Source organism: Cryptotermes secundus, unplaced genomic scaffold (genome assembly GCF_002891405.2).
Source record: "Cryptotermes secundus unplaced genomic scaffold, Csec_1.0 scaffold181, whole genome shotgun sequence".
In the NCBI taxonomy this organism is placed as follows: Eukaryota; Metazoa; Arthropoda; class Insecta; order Blattodea; family Kalotermitidae; genus Cryptotermes; species Cryptotermes secundus.
Genome location: NW_019723906.1, coordinates 197112 through 214429, shown reverse-complemented (window position 1 = coordinate 214429; position 17318 = coordinate 197112). Strand labels below are relative to the sequence as shown.

The window sequence follows — 17318 nt, the reverse complement described above, 5'->3', positions numbered from 1 at the left end:
TCATAAATGATCTGCCCCGAATCATACAAAATGCAGAGGTAGTATTATTTGCGGATGATACTAATATATTAATTACTGGAAATGACATGTTATCATTAAATGAAAAAATTCAAAATGTAAAGAATCAATTAGAAAAATGGTTTTATGAAAATCATTTAATAATAAACACTGAAAAGTCTAAGGTAATTTTTTTTCGGGGAAGTAGATCTACTCCAATTATTAGATCCATTTTTTCTTTAAATAATAAGGAGGTAGTTTGTTCATCAGATGTAAAATTTCTGGGTATTTGTATTACTGAGGATTTAAGTTGGGCAACCCACACCCAATATGTTTGTAAAAAACTTAGCAAGACTCTTTATTTGATTAAATCTTTACGGGACTCTGTGAGCCAATCTGTATTAAGAAATGTGTATCTTGCAAAGTTTGAGTCCGTGTTGAAATACGGTATTATTTTTTGGGGTGGGGTGAAAAAGGACTCTGAAACTCTATTTAAACTACAGAAAAAATGTTTAAGGGTGGTTAAAGGTGTAAGAAATAGAGTCTCCTGTAGAAATTTGTTTCGAGAATTTAAGATTCTAACAGTTACTTCCTTATATATATTTGAGATTTTATGTTTTATAATAAAAAATAGGATATATACTACCCAGTATTCTGACGTACATGGCTATAATACTATTCATAAACACAATCTGTATGTTCAATTTTGCAATACTGAGCGCTGCAAAAGAGGGGTGATTGGTATGGGAACCAAAATATTTAATGGCCTACCGACTGAACTAAAAAGTGTAAATAATTTTAATGTTTTTAAAAAGAAGCTGAAAAATTATTTGTTGTGTAACGTCTTTTATTCTCTTCAGGAATTTTTTAACAACTGTTGATATGGACTGCTTGCTGACAAATAAATCTGTTTTAGATAAATTATTTATATGTACAGGAATATGTTTTAAATAGTTTGTTTGTATGTTGTAAACAATCTGTATATATGTTTTAAATATTTTCTCTAGTCTTAGGTATTTATTATTTATTATTCTATATTCATGTACTTTGAATGTTATGCTTGATGTAATGTTGTTGTTATCTGACATGTCCAATTGTAATTTCTACAGCTATGGATGAAATAAATGAATTGAATTGAATTTATTACTCTTCTAGTAACAGAATAATTAGGTAGGTTCGGAAATGTTAGATTCTTCAAAATGAGAATTTGGGCATCGTGATCAGACAGCCCATTAGAGATTGAGGTTATTAAAGAGTCTTTGTTTCTACTTTTATTGATAAAAGAATTATCAATTGAAGTTGCTGAAGTACAGGCAATTCTGGTAGGGAAATCCACTATACTCTCTAAATGATATGAAGCTAATAAGGAATTCAGCTTTACTCTATTAGAACCCATACTGAAACAGCCAGTTCCACATTATATAAATTTTCTTGTGGCTGGTATATTAGTTTTCATCATTATACCTGTTCATACTGCAGTTATGCTGTAGTTCAAAAAAGGTTTCAAAGCACACTAAAATTATACATTTCTGCTGTATTGCTGATACAAGTTTGAACCAAAGTGTTCAGCGTTTTCACATCATGCCCGCATAAATTGACTTTTAAAGAATAATTCTTGCTTGATATAATGTTCTGTCACAGTACCAGAGAAAAGCGGGAACAGGGTGAAAAGATGACTCCCATTAATATTATTAACAAGAATACAAGATGTTTTCTGGCTTGGTGTCTTATCAACAGAAAATCTATTATAACTCTTTGTTTGGTGCAACACACATGAATGTTGCCTGTCATTTTGATGACTAATTCCTAGGCAGATATCTACCACCGTATTTTGCAGCCTTGTATCCAGACGCAGGAACATTAAATCTTAAAAGCACCAACAATTTAGCTTCTTTCCTGGGGAAATTATATAAAGTAATTTTCTTAGGCATTCCTTTCTCAGTGTTCTTCATATTATAACAATTTAAAAAACATACTCAACTGAAGCATATTTATGAAGACTATTACCTGAAGTATGATAACTGCATTCTGAACAGAGAGTTGGTCAGAGGGAAGTCCTTCGGACAGCCACTGCAGTTGCTCTTTCTCAGAGCCTAGGAATGTAGTGAAAGAGAAGTTCTTCATGCCCAATTGATCCTGCCACTCTGCCACTAAGGACTGGCGAAGATCTTCCGGTGCCATAGACAAGTATGTGATGAATGCTGCAGCCAGCAATGAGTTTACTGGCAACTCTTTCAGATCCTTTGACAACTCAGTCAGCTGCAAATAATTTTTAGTTAAAATGAACTTATCGTTAGATTTCAAATTTGAACGTAAAATTACAAGAATTCAATCTGCAGCTTCGATACATAGCACCTTTATTTAATCTTTACAATCACAATCAATCATCTGTGATGTGTTTGTATCATTATGAATTTACTTAATAATGGGATACTGACAAGTAATAAGTACAACACGATCAAGGTATATAATACTGAAATTATGACAAATCCTTTAATAATTCTTTATTCAAAATGAAAAATAGAATTATGAATTTGTTATAAAGCATGTTTAGCACACGTACAAATCTATATATTTTGGACTTCAATTAATGGTTCATGTTTGAAGGAGATATAGTGGATATACTTCAATTGCTGGTGTATCTACACTGAAAATAATTGTATGTAAATGTAAGAACTATGAGATCAGTTTTGTTTGATGGTAACTAATGTCTACTGTAGACCTGAATAAGGAATATGATTTCTATAGAATTTTGTTTGGAATGTTTGTATGTTAAAAATTAAAAACTTGAAGAGGGACAGAACTTCTGGGAATAAATATCTGAGGCTAAAATCTCACAATCCAAATTCCATATTTTTCCTCACCTCACTTGATAGAGAAAGTGCTTATGAGGTAGTTCACAAGATTTCTGGATACAGTAAATGATGTCATTTCAAATAAATTACCTGTTTTTTCCACCTTTCAAACTCATCATTCAGTTTGCCAACCAGTCCCTCTGCAGCACTGATAGTTTCCTGGGCCTTATTTAAATGAATCTCAATCTCAGCAGCTTCTTTTGTATAAGTATTCAGTTGATTTTTCAGATCAGAAACAGTTTTGTCAACATCTGTGAGACCCAGGCTCAGCTTCCCAATTTGCTGTTCAGTAAGCTTCATGTTTTGATACAGTTTAGATTGTTCTCTCTCAAGGGGTCGAATCTTTTCTAATACATAAGAGTATTTCACATTTGCAGTAACCCAAGATGCAAGTGGGGCAGCTGCTACTGAGGCTCGCCGAGCATTCTTGGGATCAAATGATTCTTTCCTTTCAATCAACAATTTCTCAACTGCTTGACGACTTTCTGGATTTATTCTGCGTGCATCAAATGACCTTAAAAACACCAGAATCATAACACTGTATAACTGCAATGTGAAACAATGCCAAATAAAAACTATCTCTATGATTAATATATAAGTGGCTACTGGCTCAGGCCTAAATTTCACCCAAATATAAAAAAACAACATATATTACAAAACAGTATGAACAAAAATATTACAAACAAACAGATGGTTTAGCTATGGGAGCTCCAACATCTGCAATATTAGCAGAAATATACATCCAGAACATGGAGCACACACAAATATACAACATATTAAAAAATCAGAAAATAACTGGATATTTCAGATATGTTGACGACATACTAATATTGTATGATATAAACAAAACAAATATTGACAACATGATTGTGGAATTTAATAAACTGCAGCCAACGATAAATTTCACAATAGAGAAAGAGAACCATAGATCTATAAATTTCTTAGATATAGGAATATATAGAGAAATGGAAAAGTTACAATTCTCAATCCACCGAAAACACACTACAACGGACATAATAATACCAAGTGACTCATGTCACCCACATGAACACAAGATATCTGGTATTAAATACCTCATATCTCGAGTAAATAACTACCCCATCACCAGAATAGCAAAAGATAATGAGATCAAAACTATAAACAACATACTCATAAATAACAAGTAGAACACAGATATAATTACAAAACTAACTACAAATAACAGAAAACAAAACATTGCAAAAAAGGAGAACATTACAGAGAATTCGGAAGAACAAAAAACAAAAACGAAATGGGCAACATTCACATATATAGGAAAAGAAACAAGAAATATCACAAAATTATTTCGAGACACAAATAGCATTTAGAACTAAGAACAATTTACAACATATATTAAAATCAATACCACGAATAAATAAATATAACAATAGCGGCATATATAGTATGAAATGCCTAGATTGCCCCAAGGAATATATAGGACAAACCGGGAGGAAATTTAATACCAGATATAAAGAACACATACATGACATAAGACATAATAACAGCAGTACAGGATACTCAGAACACATATTAAACACAAGACATGCATATGGTACTATAGAAAACACTATGGATATCATAGCAACAGGTAGGAAGGGGCAATATTTGAACACATTGGAGAACTATCATATATACAGAATGACAAAGAAAAACACACATATGAACAATATAAATAAAGAAATATATAACCCAATATACCACGAATTACACACTATCTACACAGAACAACATAACACCCCACCACCTACCCCCACAACATCATAACTCAATCAAAACGAAGACATCACACACACACACACACACACATACCCAGCAGGCCCAGCAGTATAACACACGCAGTCACGGGAGTAAGACACCACACAAAGCACAGTGAGTATTAAACATTATAATACCACACATAACAAATAAAATTCAGAACGTGGTATTAATGAATAACAATTTCACGTTACAGATACACATGAAAGTAGGAAGAATACTCCGACAGAAGAAGATAGGTGTGACTCGCGTACTGAAACACGACATAAGGATGACAAATCCTGAACAGTTTTAACATTTTTAGTATTTAAAATTTAGCAATATATACAACGAATATATATTTGAGTTATTTTAGTATAAAGACAACAGGGCATGCAATGCAGTAGTTCGACGTACATCGAAAAGCACCTGAAGATGGCACTTTAGTGCCGAAACATGTAGTGCAAGAGAGAAGAGTAAGGTGAATAAATGTATGCACTGTAAGATGGTCAGAATAAATCACGGACATAAATCAGTGCAACAGGACGCTAAAATATAACATTACAAAACACTCTGGTAAAAGATAAAACAACTCCATCCAGTGTGACTGTTGAAATTTTTACTACTTCAATTCTTAACACCATTATATGTTTCGGTCATGTAAGGTTGTTAAGAACTGAAGTAGTAAAAACTTCAACAGTCACACTGGACAGAGTTGTTTTATCTTTTATAATATTGTTAGTGTGACGGACCAGAATGAAACAAATCAAACTCTGGTAACACTTTCACATTAATACCTGATTTCTTCCTTGATTCCTCTCTTGGCCAGAAAGGTTTTCATGCTGTTCCATGATGTATCTAGGATGCCCATGAGCCTCAGCACACCCTCTAAAATGTCCCTAATAATGTCTGGAGGAGCACGTAATGACCGAATCTCAGACAGTGATTCAGGCTTTATGTTTCCAACTGCAGCACTAGCTTCTTGGATCAGAGGTTCAATCTCTGTTAGCTCCACATCTATTGCCTTTTTCCTGAATAATAAAACATGCAACTGTATGAATTTATAAAACACTTTTTAATCTAAACTACAGTTTCATATTTCCATTTCAGCTTACAGTTGCTTATTTTTAACAAACTTCATACGACAAGGTTTATAAAGATTAACACATGGACATCAGTTTCTCACTTGTGGTTAGCCAGACTGACAAAGACCAGTCCCATCAAGAGCTGGAAGAAGTCAAGATTTTTTATGGGGTTAGTCTCTCAATTAAAATACTATCTTCCTATTAAAGAAGTGTGTAACAAAATTTGTTCATCTTCACTAAGTTCTTGAACCACTTTAATTTTATATTAGAACACATGCAAATTATCCTTCAGCAGTCCAAAGGATTCTTCTCTTTATGTTTCATGTCTGAAATGGCTTTCTTGTAAAATGGTGAGGATTATGCTAAATGGTGTCATGCATAAATGTGCTACTGGCAGGGACGTGAATACTTATGTGTCATCACAGAGGGTATACGGGCTATGCATTAGCAATTTTATGCACTTTTTGGCATTTAAGCTTACTGTGTTCCTGAAAGAGACATGTATTAACTCTGTATATTCTTTTCAAGTCTCTTTGAGTCTGGATGATTGAGCTGAACTTCAAGTACAATACAGGGATATTTGCTCCTTCAGTATTTGTGAACTTCCTCATCATAGTAAATCTTAAAAGTATCCTTTGTGTAATATAAATATAAAATAAATACAAAAATAATCTTAGAGAATTTTACAAGCATTAAAAATATGTCACACTTTTCACCTACTCTGTACCAATAACTTATTTATTTATCAGAGTTGTTTTATCTTTTCCATGGATCATTATACATGACATAGGACAAGTCAAATGACATAGGACAAGTCAAAACTGCAACAAATATAACAATAATATTTCTTCTATATCTATTTCAGTGTGTCATACTTTGATAAAGTTAGAATTGTTATTGTTGAATTCTTTTAGATCAATACATTTTTCATTTATGAAGTTCAAGTTCTGCAGTGTTATCTACTGGCAGTTCAAATGCATTGTAACCAAATTCATAAAAGAGAGATTAGTTTGAAGAAAACTGTTAACAGGTTATAAAAAAAGAATCTGATGGCAATTTGACTGTCTCAGAAGTATGTATAGTACATGCATAGAGTTAAAAATTAAATTATTCATAAAATCCAAGTTTTCAGACTGGAACAGAAGTGAAAGGACGACTAAAATAGAAAAAATGAATTAAATAAAACTAGAAATAACACACCTTTCCATGAGCTGAAGATTCTCTCTCTCTGTCTGCTCCTTCAGAGACTCCATTTCCACTTTGTGGGTGTTGGCATTGCGCATTGTTTCTGTTATCATCTGCAGTGCTGAGTTTGCTTTTGCTTGTTTCTCTGCCAACTTGTGTTCTTGTCCTGCTGCCTGAGACTTCAGTGCATCAACAACATGACTGGCCTCAGTAAGTTTGGATACACCTGCCTAAATTAATGCCATACAATTATTTTTGCTAAGCAGAATATTACAGAATGATTGGAGACTTATATATAGAAATAAAACAATGCTGGGAATATGAGGAAAGGGGGGTAGAAGGTTGAAGAAAAAATTGGAAGATCAAACTAAGATGGCTGGAAGATGCAGAGAATGATTTATGAGAGCTGAATGTGCATAGTTGAAGACAAAAGGTAAACAGTAAAGAATTGGTGTCTTCCTTAAAGGAAGCCAAGGTTCTGAGAAGCGGCCTCCGTAGTCTAGAGGTAACGTTCCCACCTCATGACTCGTAGTACGCGGGTTCAAACCCAGCGGAGGTCGTGGAATTTTTAAGGGTGGAAAAATTCAGGGAACAAGTCCTCCGGGAGGGACTTTAAGCCGTGGGTCCCATGTCGTAGCTTTACGGAATGTAAAAGAACCTCATATCTCCTAAGGAGGTCACTGAGCCAAATTCAAGGACATTTCCCGCCAACAGTAGTCTCTAACACCTCTGATAGATGGGGGAAGCATTATAGTTACCACTAAGCCAGTAGAGGCTGAACTCGCTGGCTTGGTCGGGACTGATGGTAAGCACCAGTATCGGTAGGGTATAGAGACTGTTAGAATATCATAGAGGGAAGCACAATGGACCAGTACTGGTCTAAGTGCATGGGGAAACCCACCCTCGCCAATAACTAACTAACTAAGGTTCTGAGAGCAGTGTAGAGTCAAGCAGTAAGCAAGTAATTAATATTACAGTTTACCACCTTATATGAAATTACATTAATAGTTGACATATTGTATGCAGAAACTTCAAATTTGTAAAAGCCAGTACATGTATATTTGCCCAGAAGGATCACTTCAGCAAATGCTAAAATGTCACCACCACTCTATGTAAGCATGTATTATTGCAGTCTCACCTATCAGTTCATAGTGTGCATGTCCCTTCCTCTCTTATCCACGTTCCAGTTTCATTTAGATTAAAATGAGCAGGACATTAAACCAAAAGAAAAATAATCGCTAGTTATAAATACCATAATATACAATTGTGGCTCTCAATATAAGGGTAGAAGAAACAGAGAGAACAAATCTAAAGGAGAACTATCTTCAGGAGCTGCCAGGTTTGAATGAAGTCCTGGGAGGCCTGGTATAGCAGATATGTTTACTGAACTACTGATCTGTTTCCATTTCAATTCTACGCTGTTTTATGTTTCTTTCTTATCCTCTCTCACACTCCAGCTGCAGAAAGGAATTTATCTTCGCATTGCTGACACTTGGAGAGAACACAGGCTCTTCAATATTTCAGCCATCTTCACTAATTTCAAATTTGTCAGAATTAAAATGTTTTATAATTTCCATGACAGCAAGATCAATCATGAAGAGAACCTGCACTGGGGTTTGAAATCCCCACCTCACATAAAAGGTACTACAGGCCAGTGATACAGATTGACTAAAGCGAAACTGGATTTATCAGTCAACACATGGTTCTATTTATAGAACTGTCACAGAGGCAACTCCTTGTCTGGCCTTGGGCATGTTTTTCCACAAGATAAAAGAAAACAACAATGCATGTGAGAATTGAAGAATTCTTATGAAACTGCAATGTCTTACTTTAGATGTTAATGTGGCATAATAATATAATAATGTGACTTGGTGTATGCACTGGAATAGGAAATGAAAGTACTATCACCAGTGCAATTTTCAAAATGGGAATTAATTCTAGGAACAAATTGTACCTGCAGTCGTTGTTGTTTCTGTTGGATATCAGTTCTCTTTTTTGTGTAGATATGCATGTAGGTGCAGATGAATGAGATATATCGCCGAGGAGTGGCCAGTTTATCAGATACATCCTTGTGAATCCTTAAGAAACACTCAAGAAGAGTGTCATTTACAGATAACGTTCCCTCTCCATTCTTTTCATGGCCTAGTATACCTTCTTCATCTTGAACAGCCCTACAAAGCAACAATTTTTGTCCATAACAGAGTCAAGGTATGTAGGTACTGTCTCCATTCTTAATCTCCACAATCCTCAAAGTTAATAAAAAATGCAAAATATACGAAGACCACATAAACAATATATAATAGCACATAATGATTTTTGTAATACGTAGGTAAGTCAATAAGTAAGTTACAAATGGATATAGCTCTTAAACAAATAAGAGCACTGATTTGAAAAATGCTTTTATTTCTTAACAGAAACTCCCTGCACATTGAGGCACTTGTCCCATCATTTCACAAGCCCCTGAAAACCAGCAGCATAAAATTCTTTGGGCTGCTATTGGAACCAGGTGGTGACTTCCCTTTCTACAGTGTCATCGTTGGGAAAATGTTCAGCTGTAAGATAATGTTTAAGAGGGCTGAACAAATGGAAGTCGCTTGGAGCAAGGTCGGGGCTATACAGAGGGTGCTTGAGGACTTCCCATTTGAAATTTCACAGCGTCTCATTTGTCTAGTTGGCAGTATTTGGACGTGTGTTGTCATGCAAGAGCAACATGCCTGGTTTCGACAGCCGCTCAAAGAAGCTTATGCTGCTGGTTTTCAGGGGCTTGTGAAATGATGGGACAAGTGCTTCAATGTACAGGGAGATTATGCTGAGAAATAGAAGCATTTCTCAAATCAGTACTCTTATATCCATTTGTAACTTATTTATTGACTTACCCTCATACTTTGCTTATTCAAAAGAAAGTAATGGTAATACCTTGCCTTGTATGTTCCCATGATTCAGGTAATGGTTATCAATGACATAATGTTTGAAATATTGCAAGAACATTATGGTTATGGTGGTTTGCTCCTGCTACAGCTGTTGACATCTTCATTGTTGTCATTGTCATAGTCACTGTTATTGTCATCATCATCATCTTTGTTACTTTTACTGTTACTCATTCTCTTAGTGTCACTGTCACCATTATAATAATTTTTATAGTTATAAAGAATTAATGATCACAGTAATTGGTGTACATATGTGAACCAAACAAAGAATGAGGCCATAAAGAACACAATTCATGAGGAACCTGAAAATTTATTTAATTCCTAGATATTATACAATAAAATATTAGGTGATTTTGCTGCAAGACTGGAAGCAAACATGATCTTCAACCAAGAAAGATGATGACAGAGTACAGTAAATCAATTTAATCACTAACATAAAACTCATTGACCAGTGGAGGGCTCTTGTGAACATGGTAATGAACCTTTAGGTTCCATAAAATGCTGGGAAATGCTTAAGTAGCTGTGCAACTGGCAGCATCTCAATGCTGGTACTGTGTAGATGTAGGCTGTATAGCCAGCAATTTTCTCTTTTGAATTTACTTCAATTCCCAAATAAATATATTTGTTCACAACTTGAATAATCTTATTATTAAACTTCATTCTGATGTTTATGTCTAGGTTCCTTCAAATTTTCATCATCATCTGTCCATATTCTTTTATAACATGAGACCATTGAAATAATTTTCCTTCCATTTCTTTTTTATCTTTCTCCAAAATAAACACATACATGTAAATAATGTGTTTTTTTAAATTAAAGACTCATTATTCAATACCACAATTATATATTTAAGAGCTTTTCTTCTAGTAATATAAGTTATTTTACTTTTACATAACCTAAGAAGTTCACAATCACCAAGTGTGTCATTGAAAAATACCCATCATGGAATGTAAATCCTATTTTTAATGTGCAGTAAATTCTGTGGAGAAAAGTTTTTGAATTGTGTGATTTTATGTCAAGCAGTATTTTTCGGGCATGCAATTGCTATGTACTTTGAAGTATATTCTAAACAGATATTGGAAATATATAAGAAAAATTAAAGTAATGCAGTTTAATTTTGACACAGTCCTTCACCTGGACAGCAGAAGCTGTGGAACTGTTCTCATGCTAGCTGTACTCCAACCTGGCAACCATATAATACTGCACTGTTTGTACAAAGCTGGGTTACTGTCACATGTAACTGTGAATTGTGCATTTGTGAAATCCATTATCAGGATGATATGCAAGTTCTTCTGCACACCTACAATGAAAAATCATGAAACTGTAAGTAGCTCACAATTTTTAAATGCCATGTGTGGATGCCTGAAAGAGGGCCAAGAAATGAGGTATCACCTGTATCCATGGTGTATATGAATACTATATGGCCTTCATCGAAGTTAGGTATTTTAAAGACAACTAACAAGAATGATGAAACTATAATTAAGCTGTGTTCAACAGAATTGAAAGGGGGTATATAAATGAGCAGTCAATCAAAACCTTACGACTGTCCAACCATTCGCTGTCATATTCTAGGATGATTTCTCTTGTTCATTGCAAGCTGATGAGTTCACATACTAGCAATGTTGGTTTTAATGCCTTAAAAAAATTAAGAAACTGCAAAAACTGGCATCCTAGGATACTCACAGAGAACAATGGATTAAATATTTTGTGTTGGAATGGGGGGAAGACACAACCTTCACTGATGAAAACAGGAATACACAACTACTACACATACACACTAATATTCTGGTATAAGAGGACTGACAACAAGAATTTTGTATACTTCCTGATATATAAATCCTTTTTGGCATAAAGTGGCTGTGAGAAATATATATAAACAACGATTTAATAAGTATTTTTGTACTGTAACCTACAATGTTGCTATACTTTCCTTTCAAGATGTTATCTGTTGGTTGTGAGACCACATAATGACATATTAGTGCCAAATTATGAAGGTCTCACTGGCATTACTTATTATTTATGATTCTACACCAAAGTAAAGCTTGAGCGATCTTTCAGTTAATTTCTGGGAACATCTAATTCAAGAGTACCCAGAAGTGAAATCTGCAAATTTGTAAAATTCTTCACTCAGCCATGAAGCATGCATATGGAATTATATGATAGTAAAACACTGTCACACACATAATCAGGAGAGGATTAAATCTACCTAAAACAGGAATTCAGAAATTAAAACTAAAATTCTGGACTGTATCCATCATCCCAGTCAGTTGAATCACGACGTTTCGGAAGCTGGTTCTGCTACCGTCCTCAGGTAAGTAAAATGGAGGTAAAAAAGGGGGGAAAAAATGGGAAAAAAATTAAAAGGTAAGGAGGGTTCTTATGTATCCTATACAGTTGGGTCCCTTAGATCAAGCTAATCTCAATTCAGAACTCTGCAAAACGTTACATTTTGTTTCCTTCGTCTCCCATTTTTGTATACAAAACAAAAGCTATCCTGTTGCATTTTATGCCTTCTTTTTACACAAACAGTACACCATTCATTTTTTATTCTGGGGTTCCATCAGAATTTTTTGAGGTCAAATGGGTTCTGTTGATAGAAATATCTGAGAAACATTGTCCTATGATTACAAAACTTCCATTAATCATCTTACATTTAGAAAAGTAGGATGCTGGGCTTCCTACAAATCCTTCTTGGGCAGCAATATCTTTCAGGGGTGATATTATAGGTTCCAGTTCCTCTGTATTATACAGTCCAGGCACCTTTAAAGAAGAACAGTTATTACATTACCGCAGGTAATTATAATACCAAATAGCATAAGTGGACAGTATTGATGTATATGCATGGAATTATTTGAAGCATACAAATCATGCCCTCTGCAATTTTTATGTGAAAGCTTCTGCTGTACAGTATACATGTTTTGTATTTTTATGACTTATTCCTCTGGTCTAGAAAACAGAAATTAACGGTCATGGGGATTCATTGTGCTGACAACGCGACATCCTCTATCTGCTAAATTTGGCACTATGTTCACAGACAAGCAGTGACTGATGGGTTGATATAGTTTGCTTGTAGACTAAAGCCATGGAGTTTGTTTGTATAACTTATTCCACATCCTATGGTCAAGTTGGACTAACTTTTGATCCATGTTGTATAATGTAAAACAAACTGCCTCTGACTGAGGGCATTATCCAGCCACGGAACAATGTAATATTAGAAAAAATGTGGCCAACTTTTAACTTACTTCTCCAGATGACAGCAGACTATTCACCATGTCCAAGAAAGCAATATCTGTGATCTGATGATCCTCAAGAAGCAAATACACCTGCTCTCCTTCTATGCCTGCTAATTGCATCACCTGAGCAGAAATAAAACCTCATTATTCTTCAAAATCTGTTGTTCTGAAGTTGTTCAGTGATTACTTCATGTTACAATCATAACTAACACTTAAAAAAAGTCTGTATCACATTAATTTTATCTTTGTTCATATTCTTTCCAGCTCATAACCTTTTAAAGCAATCTGTTAATAAAACGTAAGAAATAATATTGCCATGTGTTGGGTATAGGTCATGCGACAAATAACTTCACGCCATATTGGATATAGTGAATATATTCCACATTCGCTCTTACACTCACACAATTCACAATTACAATTACTGCCTTTGGCAGTATCACAATTACATCCACTGCTCTTGGCGACTGCTAGACTTCTGCTGCACTCAGCAACCTCGCTCTGCACTGTGTCACTCCTGATCATACACACTCTGTCACATGCTGCTCAGCCGGTTTTTATGTCACTGCGGGAGAGGGCGGAGTGTTGACTGGCCTGTTACTGTAGCAGTGGCAGCGCTCCGAAGCTGTTACATCACTGTTGGCGGGGGAGAGGGTGTCCCGCATAGTGCAAATATGTCACACTGCTCCCTCATTAAGGCTATTCGCCCCGAATAGCCTAACGGTGCATCCCCGTTCCTTTTCTTTGAAGGCTGTTCTTTCAACATCTTCTTTTCATCCTGCCATTCCTGTTGCAGCAACTATTCTCTGGCCGTTACATCCGCTCCTTTATTAAGATTGTTCGTCCTGAGCAATTCCATGGTCCAGCGTTCGTCGATCCTGTCGTTTCACATTCACGGCAGGGAGGCCAGTACTTCTGTGTTACTGGTTCCTCCACCATGAACTATTCAATTTTTTCCGTTTTGGAGGAGGTTGACCCCTCCACAAGGTCCAATCCTTGTCTTGTCGTAGGCTGACAGAAGATCTGACTATTTTCTTCATGACCTTCATGCTGACAATCTCGTAGGTCTTCTTACGAGTTCTTCTCCCTCCTAGGTGTGATCCCTGTCCTGATTTACACCTTCCGATGGTGTTCTTAGTTGTTACCTTTTTCTTCTGATATAGCGGCCATCTGCTGCCTATGTTCTTTATTCCCGTTCTTCCTTTCCAGGTTTCTTGTTCAGCATTGACCCTGGTTGAATAATTCTTTATGAAATCTCCCTTGCGCCATGTCACACCTGCATGGCTAGTCATATTTCTGTCGGCAGCCAATTCGTGCTGCAGTCCACACTTTCCCTGGGTCATAGATTTCCTGAAGATGTTCCTTTTGCGCCATGCCACTGTTGCACGGCAGACACCTTCCTGCAGGCGGCAGCCAACTTCCTCCGGGATCCACAAATTCCTCGGGTCAGTTTCTTCGGCTTCCCGTGTCACCCTGCAGCTTGCTTCTTGCCCCTATGCCGCTTCTTCTGTCCTTTGACCAGTTTCAGTACAGTGTCTTCAACGGGGACTTCCCATTGTTGGGCCACTTCAGGTTTCCTGTCCACTGTGGTTGGCTCTTCTTCTTCTAGACATGCCTCCATCACTTGGTAGTCCATCGTCTCTTCTTCTAGAAGCACCTCCGTTGTTTCTTGGAAGGCTGTCATCTCTTTCTGCCAGGCACTCATATTGGCTTAAACCTCTTCTCTCGCATGGTGGCCATCCTTGCTTCGATGGCTCTCGTTTCTGCTCGGCCATTTCTTCTCACCAGGCTTTGGAGTCGGCCATCATTTCTTCTTGGCCACCTAACAGACGTTCTAGCATCTGTTGTATGTCCATTCTTGTAGGGCAGTGGTATAAATACACACTTCAGTGTTCAGTTCAATAATTGCTTCAGTCGATGAACTCTGACGAAACTGTGGTGTGTTTAAGTTAGTAAAACACTTCTGACACCAAATTGTCACATGTTGGGTGTATAACACGCGACAAATAACTTCATGTCGTATTGGTTATAGCGAATTTATTCCACATTCGCTCTTACACTCACATAATTCACAATTACAATTACTGCCATTGGCAGTATTACAATTACATCCACTGCTCTTGGCGACTGATAGACTTCTGCTGCATTCGGTGACTTCACGATCCACACTGTGTCACTCCTGATCACACACTCTCTGTCACATACTGCTCAGCCGGCTATTTATACCGTTCCCTGCTGCCTGTGTCAACAGCAGTGTCCTGTGTTATGTCACAGTGGGAAATGCTACAACGTCACCGCGGGAGGGGGCAGAGTTTTGAGTGGTCTGTTAGTGTAGCAGCAGCAGCGCTCCAAAGCTGTTACCGCTGGTGAGGAGGGGGTGTCCTGCATAGCGCAAATACGTCACAATATAGTCTTCAATATCTAATACAAATCACTAAGCTACTCTTAATAATAACTTACATATTTCAAATCATTCTTGAAATTCTTCAAGTTATATGCCTTTCCCATCTTCAAGGAAACCAATTTAGCTCCATGAAGAGCGGAAACAATTCTTACAGCTGATTTTCTCCCCACTCCAGCCCTTCCAGCCAACAAGAGAGATCCCTGAGGGGCAGACAGTACTCTGTCTACATAAGCCACTATGTCGAGAACTTCACGGAAAATGATAAGGTCCAATGACTGTCCTTCCCGACCTAAAATTTTATCCATTAAAATAATATTATATTTACATAATAAATAACTAATTTATATCCTATGTAATATGAAATTTCAGTTTCACAAAATAAATCAACAAAAATAAAAATTCTTGATGAAGTAAGTTGTGAGACATGAAGGAATATTTTTGGGTTTAAGCTTATACACAAGAGAAAAATAAGCATTGAAAAACTTTCATCTTTCATCATACTGATCAATATTTTGTGTATCTTTGTGACAGGGAAGGTGTCTCTTATGCTGATAAGTGATTTTTCTGCCCTCACTTACTTTTTCCTCTGTAGATTTTTGGTTTACATCTCCGTTAATAACTAGTTAGCCTCACCAAAGTTTACCTTACAATATATAATATGTAGGAACACTATGCTACCATCAGCACAACAAATATTTCAGTATTACCTTTAGATCTTTATTTACTGCAACATGTTTCAGTCATGCATGACCATCATCAGGCAGGAATATGTATAGTTATTGAAATACCGATATGGATCCTTATCGGTGCAATGCGTCATATTAAATGTTAACCCTTCCGCACCGACATCCGTGTGCTGCACCGACCCTTTAAATAATCGTATGCCACCGACATCAGTGCAGTGCACCGACCTGCACAGTGTTAGCTATGAAGGACGTTGCTGATAAAACTAGGAAAGATATTCCAATTTTCTATTCAGGAGTACATAGATTAAGGTTTCATCTTTCAATTGGTATATGAGTTATTTATTTTGGACAAATTTGTAGCACGGTATTTTTATTTTATATCGTTAGTGTAATAGTTCGTACTTTGGTCTCATTGCGCCTAGATTGCATTGAAGTGTTTCAAATTCTAAGTAAGGAAAATGTATAAAACAATATATCTTTCGACTCTATGGTCTTTTCTTGTCTATATGAGTCACTCACTGAAACCCCAGACAAAGGTTTTCCTTGAGTGGGTTGCTGTACAGTCTGCTGACACAACGAAGTAGTCAAACAAGAGTCCTTTTTTCTTGGAAACAAATGCAACCTAAGAAAACAAACTTACGAATGATACAGAAATCTATGATGTCATAACACTTTCTTCTCTCAGTCGCGCCATAACCATGGCCTCTACAAGTAGGAAAGTTTTACAGGACGATGAACTACTAGATGAGCTCCTTGCTCACGACTCGGAAATTAGTGAGTTCGAATATTCGGATAGTAGTGAAAACAGTGATAATGAAATTGAAGATCAGGCTGTAGTTGATGCTATCCAAGATCATAGTATTGAAGATGACGACGAAATAGTGGCGAGGGTTCCAGTGGCGGATTCAGACAAGAGTTATTTTTGGCAAAATATGGATAATTATGATGGCGTTCGCGAACGTTTTTCTGAAAATTCGGGTCAGAGAAATCAGTCTGTGAATGTGCTCGACATAGTACAGACATTTCTATTATTTTTTACTGAGGATTTTGTAAACAATATCGTTCAGGAAATAAACACTTATGCGCAACAAATTTATATGTGGGAGGGTTTTTCCATTTAGATAACACCATCCCCCGGCTTCGTGAAAGACATTTTATTAGTAAAATTCCCCCATCAGGAAAAAAGGCTAGACCACAAA

The 17318-nt window shown here is 36.3% G+C and overlaps 1 protein-coding gene across 1 annotated transcript in view; it reads right to left on the bottom strand.

Annotated features, from left to right (window-relative positions):
* The window catches only part of LOC111861958 (cytoplasmic dynein 2 heavy chain 1), a 155760-nt gene that overhangs the window by 49597 nt on the left and 88845 nt on the right, over positions 1-17318 (bottom strand). Inside the window, exons 49-57 of the mRNA XM_033750511.1 lie at positions 15490-15722; positions 13042-13155; positions 12451-12559; positions 10934-11099; positions 8829-9045; positions 6890-7104; positions 5402-5635; positions 2943-3366; positions 2005-2256 (exon numbers count right to left, since the gene is read on the bottom strand). Coding sequence (XP_033606402.1) covers positions 2005-2256; positions 2943-3366; positions 5402-5635; positions 6890-7104; positions 8829-9045; positions 10934-11099; positions 12451-12559; positions 13042-13155; positions 15490-15722 — 1964 coding nt within the window. The remainder of the gene's footprint in view (positions 1-2004; positions 2257-2942; positions 3367-5401; positions 5636-6889; positions 7105-8828; positions 9046-10933; positions 11100-12450; positions 12560-13041; positions 13156-15489; positions 15723-17318) is intronic.